The sequence below is a fragment of the Aythya ferina genome, assembly GCF_964211825.1.
Source record: "Aythya ferina genome assembly, chromosome: 2".
Taxonomy (NCBI): domain Eukaryota; kingdom Metazoa; phylum Chordata; class Aves; order Anseriformes; family Anatidae; genus Aythya; species Aythya ferina.
The window spans coordinates 160555517-160569498 of NC_140297.1; the positions used below are offsets into that span (position 1 = coordinate 160555517).

The following is a 13982-nucleotide window of genomic DNA, read 5'->3' on the forward strand; positions in this document are numbered from 1 at the left end:
CGTTGCCAACACCGACGTGACAGCGTGGGGGGGTTTTTCGGTGCAAAAAAGCTTTAATTCGGGTCGTGGAAAAACTGAACGGGACGGGGGGCACCCGACGGGGCGTCCCCGCGCCGTGGGGTGCCCCCAAAAGCGGGGTTTTTTGCCCCAAAAGTGTGTCCCCCCCCCCTCTCCGGGCTCACATCACCTTGCAGCAGCGCTGCTTGGGGGCCGGGGGCTCCTCGGGGGGGGCGGTGAGGCGGAGCAATGGGGGGGGGTCGGCACTTATGGGGCAGCCGTGGGGCGGAGGTGTGGGGCGCTGCTGCTGCTGCTGCTGCTTGGTGGCCGCTCGCTGCCGCTTCAGCTCCGCCAAGGTTTGCGCCGGGAGCGGGTCCGGAGGCGCCGGCGCCGGGGGGGGGGCCTGGAAAGGTGACGTTGGGGACATCCCCAAAAGCTTGGGGACATCGGGGACAACCCCAGGGTGGTCCTAAAGGGAGCGGTGACCCCCCCCGGGACACCCCAGGGCACCCCAGGGCGCCCCAGGGTGCCCCACACCAGCGCCAAGGCGCTGCGCCCCCGTTGGGACCTCTCCAAGACGCCCAAGGGCTCGGTGCCACCGCTCGGTGCCACCGCCGCCACCAATTGTCCCCAAGGCCACCGGCTCACCTGGGGGCAGCGCCGGGCTTCGTCCTCGCCCTCCTCTTTCTCCTCTTCCTCCTCCTCTTCCTCCTCTTCCTCCTGGCCTCGCTGTCCCCGCTGCCACACCAGAGCCTCGCGCGCCCGCGCCCGCCGGTACCGCTGGCTGCGCTCCGTCACGCTGGCGCGCCGCGCCGCCTTGCTGGGGACAAAAACGGGGACACGGGGTCACCGAGGAGAGGGACACAACCCCAAAACCTTGAGAACTGACCCCAAAAACCGCCTCTCACCCGCGGCTGCCGGCGCTGGAGGTGCGGCGCTGGAGGGAGGAGCGGTGGCGGCGCTGGGAGCGCAGGACGGCCTCGCGCTGCTGCTTCAGCTCCAGCAGCTTGGCGCGCACCTCGGCGTCCCCGCAGACGTCTGGGGACACCGAGGGGACAGCCCCGAGGGGACAACCCCCCCCGGGGACGCCACAGGGACGTCGGGAGGGGTCCCGAGGTCCCCAGGGGTGTGGTGGGTACGGTGGGCCCCGTGGTTGGGTTGGACCTTGGGTTGCGGAGGGTTTGTGGGGTTGGCGGTCACCCCATGGGGTTGGTGGTCACCCTATGGGGTTGGTCACCCTATGGGGTTGGTGGTCACCCTATGGGCTTGGTGGCCACCCTATGGGGTTGGTGGTCACCCTATGGGGTTGGTGGCCACCCTATGGGATTGGTGGCCACCCTATGGGGTTGGTCACCCTATGGGGTTGGTGGCCACCCCCGTGGTCTTCATGGCCACCCCAAGGTCTTGGTGGCCACCCCATGGGTTTGGTGGCCACCCTACGGGGTTGGTGGCCACCCCAAGGTCTTGGTGGTCAACCCATGGGGTTGGTGGTCACCCCATGGGGTTGGTGGTCACTCTATGGGGTTGGTCACCCCATGGGGTTGGTGGCCACCCTATGGGGTTGGTGGTCACCCTATGGGCTTGGTGGTCACCCTATGGGGTTGGTGGCCACCCTATGGGGTTGGTGGTCACCCTATGGGCTTGGTGGTCACCCTATGGGGTTGGTCACCCTATGGGGTTGGTGGTCACCCCATGGGTTTGGTCACCCTATGGGGTTGGTGGTCACCCCATGGGGTTGGTGGCCACCCTATGGGGTTGGTGGTCATCCTATGGGGTTGGTGGTCACTCTATGGGATTGGTGGTCACCCTATGGGGTTGGTGGCCATCCTATGGGGTTGGTGGCCACCCTATGGGGTTGGTGGTCACTCTATGGGGTTGGTGGTCACCCTATGGGGTTGGTGGTCACCCCATGGGGTTGGTGGTCACCCTACGGGCTTGGTGGTCACCCCAAGGTCTTGGTGGTCACCCTATGGGGTTGGTGGTCACCCTATGGGGTTGGTGGTCAACCCATGGGGTTGGTGGTCAACCTATGGGGTTGGTGGCCACCCTATGGGTTTGGTCACCCTATGGGGTTGGTGGTCACCCTATGGGGTTGGTGGTCACCCTATGGGGTTGGTGGTCACCCTATGGGTTTGGTGGCCATCCCAAGGTCTTGGTGGCCACCCTATGGGGTTGGTCACCCTATGGGGTTGGTGGCCACCCTATGGGGTTGGTGGCCACCCTATGGGGTTGGTCACCCCATGGGTTTGGTGGTGACCCCATGGGTTTGGTGGTCACCCTACGGGCTTGGTGGTCACCCCAAGGTCTTGGTGGCCACCCTATGGGTTTGGTGGTCACCCTACGGGCTTGGTGGTCACCCTATGGGGTTGGTCATCCTATGGGGTTGGTGGCCACCCTATGGGGTTGGTCACCCTATGGGGTTGGTGGCCACCCTATGGGGGTGGCCACCCTATGGGGTTGGTCACCCTATGGGGTTGGTGGTCACCCCATGGGGTTGGTGGTCACCCCATGGGGTTGGTGGCCACCCTATGGGGTTGGTGGTCATCCTATGGGGTTGGTGGTCACTCTATGGGATTGGTGGTCACCCTATGGGGTTGGTGGTCACTCTATGGGGTTGGTGGCCACCCTATGGGGTTGGTGGTCATCCTATGGGGTTGGTGGTCACCCCCATGGTCTTCATGGCCACCCCAAGGTCTTGGTGGCCACCCCATGGGTTTGGTGGCCACCCTACGGGGTTGGTGGCCACCCCAAGGTCTTGGTGGTCACCCTATGGGGTTGGTGGCCACCCTATGGGGTTGGTGGTCACTCTATGGGGTTGGTCACCCCATGGGGTTGGTGGCCACCCCATGGGTTTGGTGGCCACCCTATGGGGTTGGTGGTCATCCTATGGGGTTGGTGGTCACTCTATGGGATTGGTGGTCACCCTATGGGGTTGGTGGTCACCCTATGGGGTTGGTCACCCTATGGGGTTGGTGGCCATCCTATGGGATTGGTGGCCACCCTATGGGGTTGGTGGTCATCCTATGGGGTTGGTGGTCACTCTATGGGATTGGTGGTCACCCTATGGGGTTGGTGGCCATCCTATGGGATTGGTGGCCACCCCATGGGCCCCACAGTCCCTACAGACACCAAGCTCCTTGTGGTCTCCTCCATGGTCCCCCCCCCCCATGGTCCCCTTGGTCTCCGTAGACCCCATAGACCCTATAAACCCCATGGGCCCCATTGTCCCCACAGACCCCCAAGGTCCCCATAGACCCCGTGGTCCTCATGGTCCCCATAGTCCCCCATGGTCCTTATGAACCCCACAGACCCCATTGTCCCTATGAACCCCATGGTCCGTATGGTCCCCATAGACCCCATGGACCCCATAGACCCCATGGTCCCCACAGACCCTCATGGTCCTCATTGTCCCCATAGACCCCATGGACCCCATGGTCCTCATTGTCCCCAAGGTCCTCATTGTCCCCATAGACCCCATGGACCCCATGGTCCCCATAGACCCCCAAGGACCCAAAGACCCCATGGACCCAATGACCCCTCATTGTCCCCATAGACTCCCACGGTCCTTATGGTCCCCATAGACCCCATGACCCCTATGACCCCCGTGGTCCTCATTCTCCCCATAGACCCCATGGACCCCATAGTCCCCATAGGCCCCATGGTCCTCATTGTCCCCATAGGCCCCAAAGGTCCCCATAGACCCCATGGTCCTCATTGTCCCCATAGATCCCATGGACCCCACAGACCCCCATGGTCCTCACTGTCCCCATAGACTCCCACGGTCCTTATGGTCCCCATAGACCCCATGATCCCTATGACCCTCACGGTCCCCATTGTCCCCATTGACCCCATTGTCCCCACAGACCCCATGGTCCCCTTAGACCCCAAAGGTCCTCATTGTCCCCACAGACCCCCATGGTCCCCACAGACCCCACGGACCCAATGACCCCCACGATCCTCATTGTCCCGATAGACCCCATGGACCCCATAATCCCAATAGACCCCGTGGTCCTCATTGTCCCCACAGACCCCAAAGCCCCCACAGACCCCAAATCCCCCACAGACCCCACAGACCCCACAGACCCCACACTCACCCAGCGGCGTCTCGTCCATCGCCGACTTCCCCCCGAGGTCGGCGCCGTGCGCCACCAGCAGCTCCACCAGCGGGATCTGCGCGGCACCACCGTCACCACCGCCGCCCCCGACCCCCAACCCGACCCCAAAGTGTCCCCAGAGTGTCCCCAACCTGTCCCCAGCAGGCGGCGGCGTGCAGGGGCTGCCACCCGTCCTCGTCCCGCGCGCTGGTGCTGGCCTCGTGCCGCAGCAGCAGCTCGGCCGCCTCCAGGTACCCGTTGGCCGCCGCGATGTGAAGCTGTCACGGGAGGGACAAATTTAGAGGGTGGAGGGGTTCGGGGGACCCCCGGCGTGTCCCTAAATCTGTCCCTTGTCCCCTTACCAGGGTGGCGCCGCGCGGTCCCGGCGCGTCCAGGTCGGCGCCGGCCGCCAGCAGCGCGCGCACCTCGTCCAGCAGCGCCCGCTCCGGGGCGCCCCGCGCCTCCTCGATGCGCTCCTGGGTGATGCCTTTGGGGACAGAGGGACGCGTGGCACGGGGACAGACGGACACGGGGACAACGGGGACAAAAGGGACGAAGGGACGGAGCTCACCCTGCTCGGCCATGGCCGTCTCCAGGCAGTCCAGCGTGGCCTCGTCCTCGCACAGGTCGTAGGGCATGTCACCGTCGGAGGTCACCGCCAGGAGGTTGGCGCCGCTGGGGGGGACAGGGGGACAGGGGGGAGAGGGGGGAGTGAGGTGGGGGGACAGCACGGGGATGTGGGGACACCACAAGGACACCACAAGGTTGTGGGGACACCACAAGGACGTGGGGGGCACCACAAGGACATAGGGACACCACGAGGACGTGGGGGACACTGGGCCACCACAAGGACATGGGGACACCACGAGGACACCACAAGGATGTGGGGGGCACCACGGGGATGTGGGGACACCCTGAGGACACAACAAGGCTGTGGGGACATCACAAGGAGGTGGGGACGTGGGGACACCCCAAGGATGTTGGGGACACCCCAAGGATGTGGGGGACATGGGGACACCACAAGGATACGGGGGACACCCCAAGGACATGGGGACACCCCGAAGACACCACAAGGATGTGGGGATGTGGGGACACCACGAGGACATGGGGGACACCCCAAGGATGTGGGGACATGGGGGACACCATAAGGACACCATAAGGGCATGGGGGACACCCCAAGGATGTGGGGGACATGGGGTCACCACAAGGACATGGGGACACCCCAAGGATGCGGGGGACATCACAAGGATGTGGGGACGTGGGGATGCAGGGACACAAGGACGTGGGGATGTGAGATTTGGGGACATGGGGACACCACAAGGATATGGGGATGTGGGACACGGGGAAATGGGGATGTGAGATGTGGGGATGTAGGGACACCACAGGGACGTGGGGACATGGGGACACAGGGACGTGGGGACACCACAAGGACATGGGGACACGAGACACAGGGACACGGGGACATGGGGATATGGGGACATGGGGATACGAGGACATGGGGACATGAGGACACAAGGAAGTGGGACATGGGGACACAGGGGTGTGAGATATGGGGACGTGGGGACACGGAGAGATGCCACAAGGCCACGGGGCTGCGAGACACGGGGACGCAGCAATGCGAGACATGAGGACACGGGGACACGGGGACATGGGGACACAAGGATGTGGGACATGGGGACATGGGGACACCACAAGGATGTGAGATATGGGGACGTGGGGACGCAGAGAGATGCCACAAGGCAGCGGGGCCACGAGACACGGGGACGCGGCAACACGAGGACACGGGGACACGGGGACACGGGGCCACGAGGACGTGTGACACGGGGCCACTGGGGCCACGGGGAACATGAGGATGTGGGACATGGGGACACGGGGACATGGGGATGCGGGACACAGGGACACCACAAGGATATAAGATATGGGGACGTGGGGACACGGAGAGATGCCACAAGGCCATGGGGACACGAGACACGGGGACGTGGCGACGCGAGACATGGGAACACGGGGACATGGGGACACGAGGACGTGTTACATAGGGACATGGGGGACATAGGGACATGAGGATGTGGGACATGGGGACACGAGGACACAAGGGTGTGAGATATGGGGACGTGGGGACACGGAGAGATGCCACAAGGCCACGGGGCCACGAGACACGGGGACACGGCAACACGAGGACACAAGGACACGGGGACACGGGGCCACGAGGACGTGTGACACGGGGCCACGGGGGCCACAGGGGACACTGGGACACGGGACCACGAGGACGTGTGACATGGGGACATGGGGACACAAGGATGTGAGATATGGGGACATGGGGATGTGGAGAGATGCCACAAGGCCATGGGGACACGGGGACACGAGGACACAAGGACACGAGGACATGGGGACACAAGGATGTGAGATATGGGGACACGGGGACGTGGAGAGATGCCACAAAGCCATGGGGCCACAAGACACGGGGACGCGGCGAAGCAAGACACGAGGACACGGGGCCACGAGGACGTGTGACATAGGGACACGGGGACATGAGGACATGAGGATGTGGGACATGGGGACACGGGGACATGGAGACGTGGAGGGATGTTGGATATGGGGACATGGGGACACAGGGATGTGAGATATGGGGACGTGGAGAGATGCCACAAGGCCATGGGGACACAAGGACATAAGGACATGAGGATGTGGGACATGGGGACACGAGGACACAAGGGTGTGAGATATGGGGACGTGGGGACACGGAGAGATGCCACAAGGCCACGGGGCCACGAGACACGGGGACACGAGGACACAAGGACATGGGGACACAGGGACACAGGGCCACGGGGCCACGAGGACATGTGACACGGGGACATGAGGACACGAGGATGTTGGATATGGGGACATGGGGACATAGGGGTGTGAGATATGGGGACGTGGGGACACGGAGAGATGCCACAAGGCCACGGGGACACGAGACATGGGGACACGAGGACACAGGGCCACGGGGCCACAAGGACGTGTGACATGGGGCCACGGGGGCCACAGGGGACACTGGGACACGGGACCACGAGGACGTGTGACACGGGGACATGGGGACACAAGGATATGAGATGTGGGGACGTGGGGACACGGAGAGATGCCACAAAGCCACAGGGCCACGAGGACACCAGGACACTAGGACACAAGGACATGGGGACACGGGGACACAGGGCCACGAGGACGTGTGACACGGGGCCACGGGGGCCACAGGGGCCACGTGTGACACGGGGGCCACTCACCGTGCCACCAGCAGCTCCACCAGGTGGCGGTGGCCGCAGGTGGCGGCGGCGTGCAGCGGGGTCCAGAGCTCGGCGTCGCGGGCGTTGACGCCGGCGCCGGCCTCCAGCAGCAGCGTCACCACGTCCCCGAGGTCATCGATGCAGCACTGGGGGGGGACACGAGGGGTGTCACCGGGACTGGGACCAGTACCGGGAGCGGTACTGGGACCAGTAAGGGCACTGGGACCAGTTGTAGGGCCGACCTGGTGCAGGGCGGTGAGGCCGTCCTCGTTGCACAGGTCGGGGCTGGCGCCGGCGCTCAGGAGCTGTCGCACTGCGGGGGGGGGGGACACAAAATTTTGGGGGTCACCTCCCCCCCCCCCGGGGTCGTGGGGTCACCCCCCAGGGTCACGGGGTCACCCTCAGGGTCGTGGGGTCACGGCCAGGGTCACGGGGTCACCGCCTGGGGATGTCCCCGAGCCGCGTGGGGACATGGGGAGGTCGTGGTGACACCGGGGGGGGTCACGGTGACACGGAGAGGTCATGGTGACACTAAGGGGGTCGTGGTGACATGAGGGGGGTTCTGGTGACATTGGGGGGGTCGTGGTGACACTGGGGGGGTCGTGGTGACACTGGGGGGTCGTGGTGACACCGGGGGGGTGGTGGTGACAACAGGGGGTCATGGTGACACCGGGGGGAGGTCGTGGTGACACTGGGGGGGTTCTGGTGACACTGGAGGTCTGGTAGTGACACTGGGGGGTCGTGGTGACACCGGGGGGGTGGCAGTGACGCTGGGGGGTCATGGTGACACCACAGGGTAGTGATGACACTGGGGAGGTGGTGGTGACACGGGGAGGTCATGGTGACACCAGAGGGGTTCTGGTGACACCGGGGGGGTGGCAGTGACACCGGGGGGGTCATGGTGACACCAGGGGGTTGTTGTGACACTGGGGGGGGTCGTGGTGACACTAAGATGGTCACGGTGACACCAGGGGGGGGGCAGTGACAACAGGGGGTCATGGTGACACTGGGGGGGTCATGGTGACACCGGGGGGTTGTGGTGACACTGGGAGGTGGTGGTGACACGGGGGTGGCGGTGACAGTGAGGAGGTCATGGTGACACGAGGGGGGTTCTGGTGACACGGGGAGGTCATGGTGACACCAGAGGGGTCACAGTGACACTGGGGGGGGTTCTGGTGACAACGGGTGGTGTCATGGTGACACCAGGGGAGTTCTGGTGACGCTGGGGGATGGCAGTGACACCGAGGGTCGTGGTGACACCATGGGGTTGTGGTGACACTGGGGGGTCATGGTGACATTGGGGGGGTCCTGGTGACCCCGGGGGGGTGACAATGACCCCGGGGGGGTGACAGTGACCCCGGGGGGGTGACAGTGACCCCGCGTGCCGCCCACCTTCCTCCAGGTCACTCCGCGCCGCCGCCTCCAGCAGCCGGACGCTGGCCGGGAACCTCACGCGCTTCTCCGTGCCGCCGTCCCCGCTCTTCCTCCTCCTCCTCCTCCTCCTCTTCCTCGCCCCGCTGTCACCGCTGTCACCGCTGTCACCGCCTCGTCCCCGCGCCTCCTTCTCCAGCCGCGCCCAGGCCTTGAGCTGCTGCGCCCGGCGCCGCTGGGCGTGCTTCAGCCGCTCGGCCGCGCTCATCCGGCTCACCGCCGGCATCTCCGCCAGCAGCTCGGCGTGCTCGGCCATACTGGGAGCACTGGGAGCACTGGGAGCACCGGTGGGGAGGGTGCTGAGGGTGCTGAGGGTGCTGGGGGGCTCGGGGTTCAGCCGCGGTGCCCCCGGGGGCATGCCGGTGCCGGGGGGTCACCGCCGTGCGCCCGGCATCGCCCGGTGGCCTTCGTCCTCCTCGTCCTCCTCTTCCTCTTCTTCCTCCTCCTCGTCCTCCTCCTCCTCCTCGTCCTCCTCGTGGTCTTCCTCGTCCTCCTCTTCCTCCTCCGGGGTCCTGGTGCTGAGGCCGAAGGCGTGGAGGCCGCGGTGAGGCCGCGGTGCCGCTCCCCGCCGGACCTTGCTTCGGGCACGCCCGCGGCACAACCTGCCCTTCCTCCTCCTCCTCCTCCTCCTCCTCCTCCTCCTCCTCCTCTTTCTCTTTCTCTTTCTCTTTCCCTTCCTCTACCGCGGAGGTCGCCCGAAGCGGCCCCAAATTTGCCTTTTTTGCACCCGAAGCTGAGCACCTGGCTCGCACCGACAGCGGGACACGGGGACGTGGGGACGGGGTCCCCGAGGCCACCGGGGTGGGGGAGGCCGGTCGAGGCGGTTACCTGCCGGCCTCGTTATGCTCCGGCCTCGTTACCCCCCGGCCTCGTTACCCCCTGGCCTCGTTAGCTCCTGGCCTCTACCTGCCGGCCTCTCCACTTTCTGGCCTCGTTACTTGCCAGCCTCGTTACCTGCCTCGTTACCTGCTGGCCTCATTACCCACCGGCCTCCTCCTTCCCCCCCAGCCTCGTTACCCCCCAGCCTCGTTACCTGCCGGCCTCGTTAGCTCCTGGCCTCCACCTGCCGGCCTCTCTACTCATTACTTACCGGCCTCGTTACCTGCCCACCTCATTACCTGCCGGCCTCCTTATGCTCCGGCCTCGTTACCTGCCGGCCTCGTTACCCCCCAGCCTCGTTACCCCCCAGCCTCGTTACCCCCCAGCCTCGTTAGCTCCTGGCCTCTACCTTCCGGCCTCTCCACTTTCTGGCCTCGTTACCTGCCGGCCTCATTACCCCCCAGCCTCCTTCCCCACCAGCCTCGTTACCTGCCGGACTCGCTACCCCTGGGCCTCGTTACCCCCCGGCCTCGTTACCCACCGGCTTCGTTACCTCCTGGCCTCTACCTTCCGGCCTCTCCACCTGCCGGCCTCGTTACCAGCCAGCCTCGTTATGCTCCGGCCTCTACTTGCCTGACTCATTACTTACCAGCCTCGTTATGCTCCGACCTCGTTACCTGCCCACCTCGTTACCCACCGGCTTCGTTACCTCCTGGCCTCTACCTGCCGGCCTCATTACCTGCCGGCCTCGTTACTCTCCAGCCTCGTTACCCCCAGCCTCGTTACCTGCCTCGTTATGCTCCGGCCTCGTTACCTGCCAGCCTCTACCTGCCTGACTCATTACTCACCAGCCTCGTTACCCCCCGGCCTCGTTACTTCCTGGCCTCTACCTTCCGGCCTCGTTACCTGCCGGCCTAATTAACCCCCCAGCCTCATTACCGGCCTCATTACCCCCCAGCCTCGTTACCCCTGGGCCTCGTTACCCCCCGGCCTCTACCTTCCAGCCTCATTACTTGCCCCCCTCGTTACCTGCCCCCCTAATTACCCCCCCAGCCTCCCCACCCCCCGGCCTCATTACCCCCCAGCCTAATTACCCCCAGCCTAATTACCCCCCAGCCTCCTTCCCCACCGGCCTCGTTACCCCCCACCCTAATTAACCCCCCGCCCTAATTACCCCCCGGCCTCGTTACCCCCCCAGCCTCCTTCCCCCCCGGCCTCCTTCCCCCCCAGCCTCATTAATTAACCCCCGCCCTCATTAACCCCCAGCCTCATTAGGCTCCGGCCTCCCCTCCCCCACCCCCACCCCCATGGCCCCGCCCCCTCCCGGTGGCCCCGCCCCCCCCGGTACCGCCGCCGCCGCCGCCGCTCCCCCCCCGCCGCTTCCGGGGGGCGGGGCCTCCGTTGCCATGGCGACCGCCCCACACTTCCGGTCTGGAGGGGAGGGCGGGGCTTTTGTGGGCGGCGCCATCTTGGGTGTGGCGCGCGGGGGCGCCGCCCCCAAGATGGCGCCTGGGGGACGGGGCTTAGAGGGGGCGTGGTGAACGACGGGGGGCGGTGCGCTGATTGGGCGGGGCGCCGAGGGGGCGGGGCGTGGAGGGGGCGTGGCTTGCAAGGGGTCACCCGCGGTCGTTGTCCCCAGCTCACCCCGGGGGGGGGCGCCCTAAGGGGGGGGGGGAGGGGGCGGGGGGGGGCCCCGGGCCCATTTTGGGGGGCTCAAAAGCCCCGGGGGGGGCCCCAAAGATGGGGGGGGACCCCCAAGACCCCCCCCAGGCCCCCCCAAATTTTTGGGGTCGCGGAGGGGGGGGCACGGGGGGGTCAAGGGGGGGTCAAGGGGGGGCACGGGGGGGGTCGGGGGGGGTCGGGGGGGGGTTGGGAGACCCCTGGGACCCCCCCCCAAATTGGGACCCCCCCGGGGGCACCGGTTGGGACCCCCACGTGACCCCTGGGGGCCCCCCCCAAAAAAATGGGACCCCCAGACCCCCCCCATGGGACCCCGACCCCCAATGGGACCCCCAAAATCCCCCAAATTGGCCCCAAAAGTGCTGCCCCCCCCCCATTTGGGACCCCCGGACCCCCCCCAGAGCCCCCCCATGGGACCCCCCCCAAAGGGGCCCCCCCACCCCCAATGGGACCCCCAAAAATCCCCTAAATGGGACCCCCGCCCCTCCCCCAGTCCCTCCCAGTCCCCCCCAGTCCCTCCCAGTCCCCTCCAGTCCCTCCCAGTTCCCCCCAGTCCCCTCCCCGTCCCCTCCCAGTTCCCCCCAGTCCCTCCCAGTCCCCTCCAGTCCCTCCCAGTTCCCCCCAATCCCCTCCCCGTCCCCTCCCAGTTCCCCCCAGTCCCCTCCCAGTCCCCTCCCAGTCCCTCCCAGTCCCACCCAGTTCCCTCCAGTCCCCTCCCAGTCCCTCCCAGTCCCCTCCCAGTCCCCTCCCAGTCCCCCCCAGTCCCCTCCCAGTCCCCCACAGTCCCTCCCAGTCCCCTCCAGTCCCACCCAGTTCCCCCCAGTCCCCTCCCAGTCCCTCCCAGTTCCCCCCCAGTCCCTCCCAGTCCCTCCCAGTTCCCCCCAATCCCCTCCCCGTCCCCTCCCAGTTCCCCCCAGTCCCCTCCCAGTCCCCTCCCAGTCCCTCCCAGTCCCACCCAGTTCCCCCCAGTCCCTCCCAGTCCCTCCCAGTCCCTCCCAGTCCCCCCCAGTCCCTCCCAGTCCCTTTTCAGCCCCTCCCAGTCCCCTCCCAGTCCCCCCCAATCCCCTCCCAGTCCCTCCCAGTCCCCTCCCAGTCCCCTCCCAGTCCCCCCCAGTCCCTCCCAGTCCCTCCCAGTCCCTCCCAGTCCCCCCCAGTCCCCTCCCAGTCCCCCCCAGTCCCCTCCCAGTCCCCTCCCAGTCCCCCCCAGTCCCCTCCCAGTCCCTCCCAGTCCCCCCCAATCCTCTCCCAGTCCCTCCCAGTCCCCCCCAATCCTCTCCCAGTCCCCTCCCAGTCCCCCCCAGTCCCTCCCAGTCCCCTCCCAGTCCCCCCCAGTCCCCTCCCAGTCCCCCCCAGTCCCTCCCAGTCCCTCCCAGTCCCTCCCAGTCCCCCCCAGTCCCTCCCAGTCCCTTTTCAGCCCCTCCCAGTCACCTCCCAGTCCCTCCCAGTTCCCTCCCAGTTCCCTCCCAGTTCCCCCCAGTCCCTCCCAGTCCCTCCCAGTCCCTCCCAGTGCCCCCAGGGCAGCGACTGGGAGGCGCCGGGCCTTTGTCAGGGGCTGAGCACCCCCCGGGGGGGCGGCGGCAGGGGGGGGAGGGGAGGGGGGGAGGGGGGGCCGGGAGGGCAAATGGCAACGGGTGGGGGAGGGCTCCCAGTGCTCCCAGTGCTCCCAGTGCCTCCATCCCAGTGCTCCCAGTGCTCCCAGTGGCCCCATCTTGGTGGTCCCAGTGCTCCCAGTGCTCCCAGTAGCCCGTCCCAGTGCTCCCAGTGCCCCCAGTGCTCCCAGTGTCCCCATCTTGGTGCTCCCAGTGCCTCCAGTGCTCCCAGTGCCCCCATCCCAGTGCTCCCAGTGTCCCCAGTGCTCCCAGTGGCCCCATCCCAGTGCTCCCAGTGTCCCCAGTGCTCCCAGTGGCCCCATCCCAGTGCTCCCAGTGTCCCCAGTGCTCCCAGTGGCCCCATCCCAGTGCTCCCAGTGTCCCCAGTGCTCCCAGTGCCCCCAATGCTCCCAGTACCCACATCCCAGTACTCCCAGGGCTCCCAGTGCCCCCCCCCAGTGATCCCAGTCTCCCCCAGTGTTCCCAGTGCCCCATCCCAGTGCTCCCAGTGCCTCTATCCCAGTGCCCTTGTATCCTCATCCCAGTGCTCCCAGTGTCCCCAGTGTCTCCATCCCAGTGTCCCATCCCCCCAGTACCCCCAGTGCCCCCATCCCAGTGCTCCCAGTGTCCCCATCTCGGTGTTCCCAGTGCCTCCAGTACTCCCAGTGATCCTCCCGTGCTCCCAGTACCCCATCCCAGTGCTCCCAGTGCCCCCAATGCCCCCATCCCAGTCCTCCCAGTCCTCCCAGTGCTCCCAGTACACAATCCCAGTGCTCCCAGTGCCCCCATCCCAGTGCTCCCAGTTCCCCCAGTGCTCCCAGTGTCCCCATCTCGGTGTTCCCAGTGCCTCCAGTACTCCCAGTGAACCTCCAGTGCTCCCAGTGCCCCAATCCCAGTCCTCCCAGTACTCCCAGTGCTCCCAGTGCCCCCATCTCAGTGCTCCCAGTGCTCCCATTTTCCCCAGTGCCCCCATCCCAGTGCTCCCAGTCCTCCCAGTGCTCCCAGTACACCATCCCAGTGCTCCCAGTGCCCCCAGTGCCCCCATCCCAGTCCTCCCAGTGCTCCCAGTTCCCCCAGTCCCCCCCTCCCCCTCCCTTTGTCGCGCCGCCGCC

General features: G+C 66.5%; 2 protein-coding genes across 4 annotated transcripts in view; one reads left to right on the plus strand and one right to left on the minus strand.

Annotated features, from left to right (window-relative positions):
* Positions 1–33: 33 nt before the first annotated feature.
* On the minus strand, positions 34–10147 carry PPP1R16A (protein phosphatase 1 regulatory subunit 16A). 3 transcript variants are annotated; one of them, XM_084508537.1, is made up of 11 exons: positions 10131–10147; positions 8744–9634; positions 7594–7664; positions 7352–7497; positions 4663–4766; positions 4454–4578; positions 4244–4369; positions 4092–4167; positions 906–1035; positions 646–817; positions 34–400 (listed from the first exon to the last, which is right to left on the minus strand). In XM_084508537.1, the coding sequence occupies exons 2-11, from the start codon at positions 9138–9140 to the stop codon at positions 179–181; spliced, it is 1569 nt and encodes a 522-aa protein (XP_084364663.1). In that variant the 5' UTR covers positions 9141–9634; positions 10131–10147; the 3' UTR covers positions 34–178. The 3 variants fall into 3 exon arrangements, with proteins under 3 accessions (XP_084364663.1, XP_084364662.1, XP_084364661.1); XM_084508536.1 differs by lacking the exon at positions 10131–10147 and adding an exon at positions 9901–10073 and having other exon boundaries at positions 8744–9610; XM_084508535.1 differs by lacking the exon at positions 10131–10147 and adding an exon at positions 9893–10073.
* Positions 10148–11007: 860 nt separating this feature from the next.
* Positions 11008–13982, plus strand: part of TONSL (tonsoku like, DNA repair protein) — a gene marked incomplete at its 5' end in the record, with an annotated part of 6496 nt that continues 3521 nt past the window's right edge. Inside the window, one exon of the mRNA XM_084510928.1 lies at positions 11008–11074. Coding sequence (XP_084367054.1) covers positions 11008–11074 — 67 coding nt within the window. The remainder of the gene's footprint in view (positions 11075–13982) is intronic.